Genomic DNA, 14,094 nt, shown 5'->3' with positions numbered 1-14,094 from the left:
AATGTTTTCAATTTGTTTAGTTCCTCTGCTATTTGGATATGAGCTCACAGCGCAACACTGCTGCAAAGACTGAGAATACCACCCTGGGGGTGTATATATAAAGCTATCTCTTGTAAAACAAAATAAATAATAAGGCCTTGGGCAATATGACAAGTTCCAATACAATTTTTGGCTCTTTATAATAAAGCAGGACATCAGGAAGTTATTGGACAACAAAAAAGATTCAGTAACTGAGAACATGACTAAGAAGAAACTGAACTTTATCTGCAGAGAGAGGAAAAGTGTCTGAGAAGTCTGTGCAAATACTGCATATCTGAGTAATGGTTGAAATTCTTCTATTGAAGTTGTGCAATAATAATTAATAGTAGCCAGCTGACAGAGATAAAAACGCCTATCAATTGCCCTGTCTTAGGACTGATGTTCACAGACACGTACTTGCAGTTGACTAGTGCCACTTAATACTGTGTCACCATCATCATTTACAGAACTCTCATATGTTGCTACATTTGCAATCAACTGTACCACTCAAAAAAAAAGAGCAGAGCAATTTGTGTGAAGAACCCAGTTAAATGTTTATTAATAATCAGGTAAAAATAGAAAATAATTTTGGAAAATTATGTAATTATATTTCTTACTGGTATCCTGTTACTTGAATTGTTTTCTGATCAGACATATAGAAAAGAAATTAGAATGGAATAAGTCCATACATAGCAAAATAGATTATTTTGCAAGTGGTACAGCATCATTAAAAATGTGTAAAAGCTCTTTTGTTTGGAATTTCAGGCAAGGCTGTGAATAATGGGCAAGTTCTTCAGTGACCAGATTAGAGGTGTATAAACTTCAACTGAATTTCAGTAATGTATTAGAGACTTGCATAGATAAAGATGGCTTGTGAGGGCAATAGGCTGAAAGATAATATAGCAGAAGCATACCAAATATTAGGGAAAATGAAGTGAATGCTCCAGGTCATAACTGTAAATATACAGGAACAGAAGGATAGGATTCAGAATGAAAGCTTTTTAATAGCGGATAAGTAACTTCTTTTTCATCAGCTTATTAGTTTCTGTAAAAGTATTTGTGTAGGATACAAGCTCTATGTTGAGGAGGAGTAAAATATAATTTTTACATAGACCTGGGAATGCTCATCGAATGTAGTTTTTCCTAAGAAACATCATAATGTTTCAAGGATTAAGCCAACCACTGGTTGAGAAAGATTAAGAGACTTTCTTAAGAAAATATGTGCACTTCTTGTGTTTTGCAGCTGACCATTGTCAGAGATGAGATCCCAGACTAGAATGGACAAATGTCTGTTCTTGCATGTTGGTTTTTGTTTCTACTGCTTGTGGTGCATTTGTTAGTACCTCTCATGTCCTTGGGTCTTTACTTTACTCACAGACACATTAATGTACTCCCCCTAATTCGCTCTGTCTAAAACAAAGTCTGCAGACAGAATAAAAAACTGAGTTGGCAACTGGAGGATGAATAATAGCTTTACAAAGTGCTAATGAGAAGATTTAGAAGCTCAGCTTTGCTGGAGGACTGTATTGCTTTGTTTGAGTTGATGTGTGTGCTACCTATGCTTTAGTTCTGTTGTTTCATCCCCAATTGTACACAAGTTAGTAATAATTTTTACTGTGTTTGCTTTTTGCATGTTTTCTATTCTCAAGATCCCTTTCTTTTCCAGGTTTTTATTTTTCTCCATCTAGTGTCACTGGCTGTCTGCCATGCCTGTGCCACACAGCTGGTTCGGTGAATCAGATCTGTGATAAAATAACTGGCCAATGTATTTGCCAAGATGCCTCTGTTACAGGACAGACATGTGAACGTTGTAAAGAACTTTATTTTGGATTTGACTCTGTCACGGGGAGGTGAGTGTTTCTTTTTTTCAGGACACTTATGGCCTCCTCGTTAGGTTTTTCTCATAGTAGCTCATTCAAAAGTTTCATGACAATGAGAAGATGTGCTCTAGTTACATTAATCCTTTGAATTCATGTGTGCGGTCTCATTTACCTGTAGTATGTTATACAATCCTCTGTGCTCCCCCGAGCTGAAGGAAATAAAAGTTTTGCCACAGATTTAAGTAGAAACGACATGAAAGCTGTGTAACGCTAATGTTATCTAATGTTATAGCTATTTGGTAATTGTTTCTCTACGCTTCCTCTGCAAGTTCAGTAAGATGTGTTGATATCTGAGGTGTTAATCATTGACTATTAAAATGCAGGTAATGTGCCATTCTTATGACCAGCGAATGCTTTTGAAGATCTCGGGAAGATATTTTAACGGAAAAAACAAAAGTAAAAAATTACAGATATCCCTGTCTTTCCAAATTTCTTTTAGTAGCAGCAGTAGAAATGCTCACACCACCTTTCCTCCTAAAAATCTGTTTTTCTGAAGCAGTGTATTCTTTTTCAGCATTTAGTTATATGCCACAGGGTAAATTGTTTATCTAATGTAGCCTGGGGCCTCTAGGTAAACTGAAATTATATGGATATATTCCCTGGAATATAAGGGGAAAAACTTATCTATAGGTAGTGCACTGTTATTCCAACTATTGCTCTATCTTTCTTTTCCAGGATCATCTTTCTTGCTTAATCCCCACAATCTCAATTTTCTTTTAAATATTGTCCAGAAAAATTGCACAGCTCTAATGCTATCATATTTTCATGCAGACTGATGGAGTTAAATTGTTTTGTTATATTTATTATTTTTGCCTTTAAAAAAAAAAACACAGGCAGAAGCAAAATCTGTACAACACTCTCTTCCCTGTGCTCCTTTCCTCCGGTTAGTGTGGGGTAGACATGCTTTTAGGCAGTGATTATCAGTGTTGTCTTGCGTATATTTGATGTTATTCTGCAGATTATTCAGTTTAACTTTTATGTTACTGTCACTCATTAGGGGATTTTAAAAATTATTTTTTACTGTTGCGGGTGTCACAAACAAGTGCTAATGGCCACAAAGTAATCTGTGGGAATAATGACTTCTTATTTTCACTTTCTGTCGTTTCTGAGGGTAAGGAATAAAATCTGTGTAATATTAAAGTTCACTTTTAAATATATTTTCCGTATTAATGATCTTTTTTTTTAGTTAGCTGGAACAGATATTTTTTTTTCCCCTTCCCTCAGTTTTAGCAGGTGATGGAGAGGTTTGTGTCTGTGTTAAGCAATAGCTTTCCTGGACTAGATATTGGCCTTCAATTACTTGTATTTTGAGCTGTCCTCTGAAATTCAAAACGTGGAAATATCTAGAATTGTCTAGATCCAGATCTTGTTGTAAAGGTAGAAAGTTTTTAGAGTTCTGGAATTTGAATCAGAGTTGGCTTTAATGCCTTAACACTACTTAATCCTTGTGACAGTATTGAAGGCTGCTCTGGTAGTACATTAGCATGATTAACTTGTGTTGCATATGCTTGGCTTCCTTTTGGTTATCATCTACTTGGGCAATATACCTCTGTTCCTCAGGCAGGAACATTTATCCACTGAAAATGGTAATCCAAGTCTTTATTTGTAATCTATTTTAATCCATTTCTTTAACTGTTAATGTCTTCTTAAAAAGAGTAATATGTTTTTTCTTTCTCTATAAAGTTGCAAAGTCATTTAAACTATCCTTGCTCCAAGTGTCTTTTAAGGGCTCTGTGGTTACAGAAAGAAAAAGATACGAGTATCTGTAGTGGCAAAGACATGTATCTATCTTGGTACAGTAGCAGAAAAGAAGCAAAAGTTGTGACACACAGAGGCTATGAGGCTTTAAAATTCTCCCATTCTGATGAATGCATATATAAGCTGATTTATTTTGTGACATTTTTGAGATAAAACAGGAACTCTGTATCTTTTAATGCATTTCAGTTTATGAAGCAGGAAAATTTCCCTAGCAATTAAAGAATTAGAAATACTGGGTGTTTGCAGTGATCTGAATAGATCTGTAATGGTTGTGGGCATTGGTACAGATTTTAAATGCTTTACCTCTGTATTGTTTACTATAACGAACTGATCAATGAACATCACAAATTGTTTATCTATATATATATGTTGACAGATTACTGTTCATGAAATCCATTTAGCAAGTGAGGTTTTCCCATAAGGATGAAAAATGAAGATTTTAAACAGATTGCTGGAGAGGCTCTAACTGCACCTAGAGAGTCAATGTAATAAAGGTTTCTCTATATTAATATTACAAAAACCATTTATCCTCACAAAATCAATATTGCAATTCATCTTGGCCTGACGTTTCTCTTCCCATGTTTTAAAAGTCTGTTTTCCTTGATTATGTATAATTCTCTTATCAAAACTCAAATGTATTTGACTCAGTATCTTGAAGAACTAGCATTTAACAAGAACGTTGAAAATATTTTTGACATGATTAAAAGTTTCAAAGAACTAGTTAAAAAAAAAAAACTTAATTGAGTGAATCCTTAATCCCGACTGAAAAGCATGAATTTCTGCATAAGAACAAAGCCTGTTTAGTGTTCTGCAGTTTAATAAAATGATGCATGTGATTACACAAATATAATGCGTAATCCTGTGGCACAGACTATGATGACATGTATGCTGTTGTTTGCAGGATCTTGAGCCCCATTCAGTATAGGTGGAGGCAGGGAACCTACACTTTTCCTAGAAGAAAATGCAACAAGCGAAAAGGAGCAGCCCCACCCTGCCAGGCACTGAAAGCTATTACTGAGACTGTACGTGTGTGTGAGTTTGGTCTCGTGTGTGAATGACAATGAAAACTGGAATACTCAGGGGACCCTTATTCATAAGAGGTGCAGTAATATACAGGAGCAGTAAGAGAAGCGTGTCTTTTACTGTTTATCTACTGAGACACTTTTGTTAACAGCCCCCACAACTAAATATGTACTAAATATCATCAAGGAATGAAATTATGAAATAATAAAGTACTGTCTTACTGAGCAAATAATTCTGTCTTCGTTTCTTCTGTAACTAAACTGTTTTTTTCAGGAATGACACTTAAATAGTCTAAACAAAACCTCTATTTGAAGGGGGATTTGGATGCACTGTCGACAGATGAAAAGACTTAATACAGTCTGAAAAAATTGCCCTTTTCTCTTGACTGTAAAAGAGAGCAAACTACAGTATAATGGTTTCCAAGAGAGAAAGTATTTTATTTATTCCCAAAAGGATATTAGTCCATAAAACAAATTTGCAGCTTATTTTGCAGCTTTAGCTTTTATCAGCCTTTTTAAGGGTGTTGAATGATTCCCCAGGAGATCACACAGCACGAGCTGCTGTGGAGTAAAGGAACTCTAATACAGAGAGCTCTGTGATGGGCAGAAAATATATGTGAAGAGTTTTCTTAAACTTGTTTAAAAATCTGTCACGTTTAATATCTATTTCACTGATTATTGACCTGAATTTTAGTGTCCTAATGTGAAAATAGTTTTCACCTTCCACTCCTCTCTCCCTTGCCTTAAAAAGCCAATACCTAAACCATACCTGAACTCACTTTTATTTCTGCCTTTTGATAGATAGAAAGAGGGTAGACCAAGGCGGTGGGGATGACTGGCAAAATGGCAAAGTAACTTGTGTGAAAGTACCGTCACCTGTTTCCTTGGATCTGGTGAAACTGGCCAAGGAAAGATCAGCCAAATATAAATCAATAACCCTTGTCTAGTCTTAGGGTTAGCAGAGCAAAGGGACCAAGGCATTCTCCCTTGGACTTCTCCAAGGTCTTTTTGCTGCTTCATCATCTTGGAACCTGACATCTGGAGTAATTTAAGATTCCCTCAAGGCTGATGTGGCTTATGCCTAGGAATCGGACTTTTCCAGCTCAGGGCAAGGACAGTGAAGTGTAGATTTCCCAGTATGTTTTAGCCCCATTGTACAGTCCTACATTTCTCCCAGTCCAAGGTTTTTTCAAAACTCTTTTATTCTGTAGCAATTAAAATATAGTGAAATTAGGATTGAAAGTACAAAGTTTTATTTGCCATAGTTGACTTTCTGTTATGACTAATAATGTCAGTCTGTATTGCAATGGGTAGCATAACAGTATCTCCATTAAGGAATAAATTGCTTTGCTTAACTTCTGAGATGTTCCGAGTCTTTGAATATTTGCATAATCTGACATTGGTATCCCTGCTATAAATGAATGTCAGTGGGGAAATAGTATATCAAGTGAAAAACAAGTTGATTGTGAGAGGTTTCACATGCAAAAGCCAAAGCATAAATTAATCCTGAAAGTACTCTACTGATGCCAGAGAGATTTACGGAATTGAAATGTGCCATTTGTGTGATATCAATGCTTTTAAATTTTCTGTTCTTTTTAATTAAATAATTTAATTTACACATTTAATTAAATATTCTTTTTAGTTATTTTCACTTTTGTCTATCAGGCTGCAAAGAAAATGTACTCTGTTATAATATTAATATTTCTACTGTTTTCTTTCACTGTTTTAATCTGAGGTTTTTCTTCCATTTTTTGTCTAAAATCTCCTTTATTTGCAGCATGTTATTTTCTTCAAGTTGCCTTTGTGAACAAGAAATTGTTAATTGATTTCTTTTTCAACAAAAGCCTAGTTTGCTCTAAGTTAGAAGGTTGCGTATTTTGTGCAGAAACCTATGAAACTGGTTACACGTGTATACTGAACTCTACAGCTCTGCAAGAAAGGTTGTGTGAGTAAGCGCTGCAGGACTGAGTGCTTAATGTGGTTATTACCAAACATTATTATCCACTTTGTGCATGGATCAATATATATAAAAGCGCTTTAATTCTAAGCAGTTTTTATCTAAATTAAAATATTATTCTGGCATTGAGATGTTAATGTTTATTTTTATAATGGGCACCTTTTTTGTAAGTTACTTTTTTTATCAGGCTAATAGATTTTCTACTGTGTCTCGGGCTACTGAACTGTTTATGATTTTTTAATTATGTTACCAAAGACTCTTTTAAACAAAACCCTACTGTGCTTAACTGAAGTGTTAATGTGTTTTGATCACTTCCTTGATTTGTTTTTGTTTATAGATGTCAGCACTGTAATTGTCATCCTGCAGGAGCCATTAGTGGGACTTGTCATCTTGTTACTGGACAGTGTGTTTGTAAACAATTTGTAACTGGCTTGAAATGTGACAACTGTGTTCCCGATGCTAGTAATTTGGATGTCCTCAACCTATTTGGCTGCAGCAAAAGTAAGTGGATGTTAGGTCTTAAAAGCATGTCCTTCAAATTAATGTTTTTTTTATTGATTTAGTAAGTATTAAATTGGGTCAGAGGGTCTAAAACTGGGTTTGACTTCTCCATCCACCCCCCCCCATATATCTGGTCTCTGAAGTTTGGGTGATTTTCAATGTGAGCATCTCAGGAGTGTTTTCTAGAGAGATGTACAGAATGCTTCGTGTCATACGCACAGCTTCTTTGCAGTCTAACCCAGAGGAGAAGTAACGACCCATAGTTCCCTTGCACTTCCCACCATGTTCTTTGTAGTGACCAATGCAGAGTTCACCTTTAAGTCACACAAACGCAGTAGTGTTTGTACAACTTACAGCTTAGCTTTCTTCCTGTTGACTGGAGGCAGACCTGCCTACAGAAGGTCTGTTGGAGACCTGCTCCTGGTGATTAATTCAAAATCTGCTCCTCAGTGCAGTGTAGCTTTGCCTTTCTCTTCCTGGGGCTTTTTTGTTAGTCAGTTTGGGAAACTATGCGATATGGTGTAACAGAGCATCATAAATCAGCATATATGAGGTGAGGCTAGTGCTGTGGTGAGGACCAGATCAGGAATTGTGATGGAACACATTGCAATGGAACTTCTGCCCTTGCAGTGAATCTGGATATGAAGAGGTGGAACAATTTTCGCCTTTGTGTCATAATTAGTCAAAACTAAATGTTTAGATTTGCTCACTAGTGCACAGTCTCTAAGCTGGGAAGAATTTAAAAAGAGAGGAAAAATATATGTAATGAGAAAAATCAAGTTTTTAAGTTGTCTTCAGGTCAATGTTCAGAAATGGGCCTTGAGGACATCATAGCATGTAATACCAAACTGTGTGGAAAGGAGCTCAGCTAATTCTGCGAATGTTGTGTCACATTTTAGTGACACACCTTACTGCCATACACAGTTAACAGCCCAGTCTTGGAAGTCACGTAACCAGTCAACCAGACTCTGCGGATGTTTCAGTCAGCAGGCCTAATTAATAATGGCCACACTGGTCCTACTGTGAGAGTTAGCTTAGGTAGCTGTGTCTAATGCAACAACAGGGTTAGACATTCCCAAGTAGTCTCTGGAGTATGTTTCTGGATCCTTCTTCAATGAAATATTTCTTTCGGTATTCTCTGTAGGTGTTTATATGATATTCATTGTTGTGATATGTGCACGCTATATATTTGCAAATGGAGATGTACATGCACTAAGAGTTCATTTACAAGGACAGAGAGCGCTCACTTTGATTCCAGTTTGTATTTTGTTGTAAATCAGTTTAAATTTCAAATAATAGGCATTGCAGAACGCACAGTGTCCTAAGTGGGATAGAATGAAGAGATTGAGTTGTTTCCAAGGATGTGGAGTGTTTTTTTCCCCTCAAAGTTTAGATATACTTTTGTTTGTTTTTCCCTCCATACTGTTCTATAGAAGGCATAGTATCTATTCATTGTGCAGATAGTTGATTGGCCTGTTTCTTTAAAAATGTAGGATGTTTCAACTGAATGTATAATAACAATAATACATGGCACTTTTATGATGCTGTTCATCTTCAAAGTGCTTTACAAACATAAACCAACCTACTTATTTATGTTGGGATATACATTGGATAAAGGTCAATGGCAATTCAACTATAAAATTGATTAATAATAATATGACATAAATAATATCATAGATTTTAGTTAGGAAAAAATACATCAGGCAGTATTCTAAATGACAAGCGGAGTCCTCTTCTGGACATAAACGATATAGCAATTGCAGTCTTTTGGTTATTCGTACCAAAATATTTTAACTTGTTGCACAGATATCGTCCTTTGCCTAGCTTGAGTATTTGTGGTTATTTTCGTTGCAGAACAGTATGTTGTTGACACGTAGCATTACTGGTTATAAGTCTGCCAAGGGAAGCAAATGTACGTTGCTGTCACTGACCAACTAACATTCTTTAAGGAAAAGACCTATTTTCAATTTTCCTGCCCCAACATAGCTTACATGCTCTATAAAAAAATCTGAAATACAGTACTTTGCTTGCACATCTAAATTGCAAAATGGCAAACACGTGGGAGAAATATATAATAGTGTGAGACTGAGAATGGAGAATGAGGGTTATGGCAGTAAATTTCTATGATTGCTCAGGTCTTGTAAGCATGTATTACACAGAGAGAAACTTTCAAAAATGCCGAAGGGATTTAGGAGCACTTATTTCCTTTGATTCCTAAATTTTACTTCTCTAGACACTTTAGCATACTGTGCTGGTTTTGGCTGGGTTAGAGTTAGGTTTCTTCCTAGGAGCTCGTACGGGGCTATGTTTGGGATTTGTGCTGGGAACAGCGTTGGTAACACTGGGATGTTTTTGTTACTGCTGAGCAGGGCTTGCACAGGGTCAAGGCCTTTTCTGCCTCTCACCCCACCCCACCAGCGAGGGGGCTGGGGGGGCACAAGGAGTTGGGAGGGGACACTGCCGGGACAGCTGACCCCAACTGACCACAGGGATATCCCACACCATATAATGTCATGCTCAGCACGTAAAGCTGGGGGAAGAACGAGGAAGGGGGGCACATTCGGAGTGATGGCGTTTGTCTTCCCAAGTAACCGTTACGTGTGATGGAGCCCTGCTTTCCTGGGGATGGCTGAACACCTGCCTGCCCATGGGAAGTGGGGAATGAATTCCTCGTGTTTTGTTTGCGTGTGTGACTTTTGCTTTACCTGTTAAACTGTCTTTATCTCAACCCATGGGTTTTCTCACTTTTACCCTTCTGGTTCTCTCCTCTGTCCCACCATGGGAGGAGTGAGCGAGTGGCTGGGTGGGGCTGAGTTGCTGCCTGGGGTTAAACCACAACACATACATTCACTTCCTAACTCAGCTGAACTCAAAACCTCTAGCCTGGCAGCAAAAACCCCTATGCTTTCTAATGGGAGATGGTGATTATGTGTTCTGTTGAATCCAATGAATTCTAGAAAAAATTTCTGCTATTTCTTGGCTGAGATACTGCAGTAGGAGTGGGGCTTTTCGTTATCTTACTCTGAAGAGCTTCAATTCACTTTTTAGATTTGTATTAAAAACTCATATGTAATGTGACCCACTGATGTTGACGTTAAGTATCTAGATCTATCACTTGTGTGGCTTGAGGCCCTCATTTCATTTTCTCTCTGCAACTTCACTCTTTTCCTTCTTGTCTCCTGTTAACTTGGCTGAATAGATTTTGATGATTAACTTTTGGTGAGTTGTGTATATTAAGCAAATATCCATGTAATGAAGATGATAGTTTAAACAGAAGGAGAAAAAAATGAATGAAAAGCCGTATGTTTCTAATGTTGATATTTTCCTATAATGCTTAATATAAAGGAGAAAACCTTATTGGGTGGTTCTGGATCCAGTTCCTGGTAGCTTACTCCATATGCTGATTTCTGTTCTGCCCTCAGCTGTTCTCATTCCTGGGGCAAAACGTCTTCCTCTAGATCCGCACTCCCCTGGTTTTCCTCCCCCTGGCAAAGAGTGTGGGGAAATGGCACAGCCTGCTTTGAGTCAAGTTCTATCCACCAAAACAGACCGGTCCTGTTCTGTGCGAACGTAGGGGATGCTGAGGGGCAGAGTAGTGCTTTCCTTCACGTAACGGGATGGCTGGAGATCTCGTAGCAGGATATGGACTCATCCTCTGACTTGAATAATAACAAATATAGAATTATACAATCATTTAGGTTGGAAGAGACCTTTAATATTGTCTAGTCTAACCATAAACCTGTATGTTTATGTGCATATGTGTGTATATATAAAGTTTGATTTCTGAGTAATAGCCATTATCGTAGAGCCACAGTCGTACAGTTGGATTACTAAAGAGACATAGGAGGGACTTTGCTCTTTCTGAAAATGTGAGACTTTTGGCTTGTGAACTTCAGGTTTGTTTTTTCTCTTTATTGATACTCGTGCAATTAAGTAGCACATTTTCCAAAGTTAATGGAGGTGATAGCAGAGTAGTATTTTGGTAAATGAGAATCTCAAGCTGATTTCTTAAAATGTGAAATACTTGGCTCTCATTGATTTAAATTTCATTGGAAACAAATGGAAGTGAATTGCCTAAATAACTTTCAAAATTTGCACCTTTTATGTTTTTTGTCATTTGATTAAGTAGACTTAGTATAACACTTCAATAAAATTTGTAGTTAATTGGACTTTCTATTTCTATTCTATTAGAGGAAGTTATACCTTGCCTATGCTAAAAGGGAACGAATCCTCTGAAAAAAGAATTTATAATGGAACTATGGACTTTAATAATGTGACCAGATAAATATGTTCCCATTGTATAGAGGTCTTGAAATACATTTTTTTTAAAAAAATATGTGTTTGGAAAACTGTGGCGTACTTGCTTTAGTTGGGGGGGGGGAGGGGGATTAAGTTTGTCATTTGTTTAAATGTATAAATTTGTTTCATGTACTTGGATAAAAAGCTTTGTCAGAGAGCATTTGGATGGATTACTCTGTTAGTGTCTTGCCTGGGTGACTGTATGTTTACTGGACATTTTTTCTTTGAAGAAAACTTATCAGTTTCTTTGCATTTTTGTTTAAATTTGTGAGACTTGTTGATTACCTTCATTTTTACATCTTCTGTTTTTGTGTATGTTTTAGCTCCGTTCCAGCAACCTCCTCCTACAGGAGAAGTTCTCAATTCCTCTGTTATCAGTCTTTCGTGGAGTTCCCCTGACTCTCCAAATTCTAACAAGCTTACTTACCAGCTGTATAGGGATGAGGCTGAAATTTATACAACCGAAGACTACCACCCTTATAGTAAGCGTTTATAGTAAGATAACATAAAAGATTTTGTGCTTGTGTGTGCAAATATCTATATATGTGTCTGCAATTTTTTGTAATTATTTCTCGTTTCTGTCATTATCATTCTCTGTGATTTTGGATACATTATTCTGCTCTCTATTAGTGGGTTACTGTTCTGTGTTATTAATTTTGCTTGAAAGAAATGAATACTCCAGTCTAAAATCTGGCAAACCAAGTCACCCAAAATGGCTGACATTTTTGTATCTTTTTCTCGTTTCTGTCATTATCATTCTCTGTGATTTTGGATACATTATTCTGCTCTCTATTAGTGGGTTACTGTTCTGTGTTATTAATTTTGCTTGAAAGAAATGAAGGCCCTAAAATCTGGCAAACCAAGTCACCCAAAATGGCTGACATTTTTGTATCTTTTAATCTGAAGAACTCTAAAATTGACTCACTAAAAACATTCCCTGGAAATTTAGACAGTCTCCAAAATCTAGAAGAGGCAAAGTCCCAGAGAAAGAGTTAGGGTGAGTGGAAGAGATGATAATGTGCCTAAACTCCTTTTTTCATCCTCCCAGTTTTAAACTGTTAACAGATTAGGAAAGCTTTTTGTGGCCTCTTTACTTTTAGCACCTTCTGTTAAGCTATCAGTGTAGCTCCTGATTTGCCTTTAGCAGCACCACTTCTCTCATGTTGAGGCTTGCAGAGGGATCCTCAGAAGGCAGTCCTCAAGGAACACTCTGTCCTAGCTGGAAAGGCCATTCTGAACTACTATTTATCCTCTTATCAAAGAAAAGGAGATGGATTTGGATACTGATTTTATATATGGCGCATAAGTGTTTTTGTTTGTGGGTTTTTTTTTTAAGATGACAGATGTGGTTTAATGCCACTCAGGTTTGATTTCTGTCCTAGCAGCTGCTTTAGTTTGTTGCATTTTCATACCAACGCAGCATTAATATTTTGCAGAAGTTGAATCTTTCTAACTATTGGCATGTACCCTGGAGGAAAAAAAAGGCTATTATTCAGTGGAAGCACATATCCTTTGGAATGCAGCTAACATTTTTATGTTCTGGTGCATGCTGCTGTGTTACAGTTGATTACTCTGTGGCTTATGCTGTGAATTTGGACACTCCGCAGTACATACCTTGATCAAACACATGCGACTCCATGTAAGCATGGGATTAAGTGATTGAGAGGAGAGAAAGAAACGTTACAAAAAAGTTCACAGAGCTAATAGAAAATATACTAATTCCTTAATTTTGTCTAAAAGTGTAACTTTAGTTAAAAATATGAATTAATTTCAAAATAAAAGCTATTATACTTTGTTGTCATAAGTTTGTGCTTAGCAATGTACTTGAAATGGACTGCATTGTTGAGGATGTTATTTCATGACTGTACCTACACACTTTGTAGACAGTGAAAAATTCCGAAGGTATTTAGCTGGATAACAAGACATTAGCATATTTCTATTTAATAAAATCTTATTTTGTAAAAACATAGATTTGGTTTCAAAAGATGTTTTTGACGTTTCCTGGCAATGCCCCTCATTAATGATGTGAAATCATCTGGTGTTTGAATATCGAGAATGCATTGTTAATGCTGTCAGAACTTTTGATAATGTTACTTTTTGCTCAGTATAGTGTGGAATTTGTAATGCTTATGAAATACCCGAAGACTGCAACTGGATGAAAGTTATCTTATGAGTAGATGAGAGTTTTGTAGAAACATTGAACTTTCCAAGGAAATTTAAGAATAATCTTCTAAATAGGCCTGGTGATCTGGCTGCTAGTATTGCAGAATGCAATAAACAATGTTTTCCTAACTGCTCTGAGAAACCAGAGCCTTGGGAGATACCAATCTGTGTCTTGAGGATAAAATAAAATACTTTCTTTAAAATGTGAAAAAAAAAGCCAAAAGTTACTTATAATTAATTAGTTAACCTAAAAGTCACTGCACATCACATTGTTCTAATTATTTATAAATTTAGCTAAATACATGGTGGAGTTCACCTGAGGAACATAGAACTTCTACCTTTTGGGTTTATCCAACTTTATCTAGCCTATATTCCTATTGAAATAAAGTTAACATCTGATGATCAGATGTTCATCAATACTGAATGAACTTTCTTGTAATGTTGAGATGGTGCTGGTTACTTTTCTGGCAGACAATATCAGCCTTCTGGGTGATTT

The 14,094-nt window shown here is 36.6% G+C and overlaps 1 protein-coding gene across 1 annotated transcript in view; it reads left to right on the top strand.

Moving 5' to 3' along the window:
• Nucleotides 1-1,684: 1,684 nt before the first annotated feature.
• The window catches only part of LOC104166900 (usherin-like), a gene marked incomplete at its 5' end in the record, with an annotated part of 31,360 nt that continues 18,950 nt past the window's right edge, over nucleotides 1,685-14,094 (top strand). Inside the window, 3 exons of the mRNA XM_009706998.1 lie at nucleotides 1,685-1,868; nucleotides 6,973-7,136; nucleotides 11,759-11,917. Of these exons, the coding sequence (XP_009705300.1) occupies nucleotides 1,685-1,868; nucleotides 6,973-7,136; nucleotides 11,759-11,917 (507 nt within the window). The remainder of the gene's footprint in view (nucleotides 1,869-6,972; nucleotides 7,137-11,758; nucleotides 11,918-14,094) is intronic.

This window comes from Cariama cristata, unplaced genomic scaffold (assembly GCF_000690535.1).
Source record: "Cariama cristata isolate BGI_N322 unplaced genomic scaffold, ASM69053v1 scaffold3439, whole genome shotgun sequence".
NCBI classification, from domain to species: domain Eukaryota; kingdom Metazoa; phylum Chordata; class Aves; order Cariamiformes; family Cariamidae; genus Cariama; species Cariama cristata.
The sequence above is the reverse complement of the archived record's forward strand: the minus strand, read 5'-3'. Positions and strand labels throughout refer to the sequence as shown.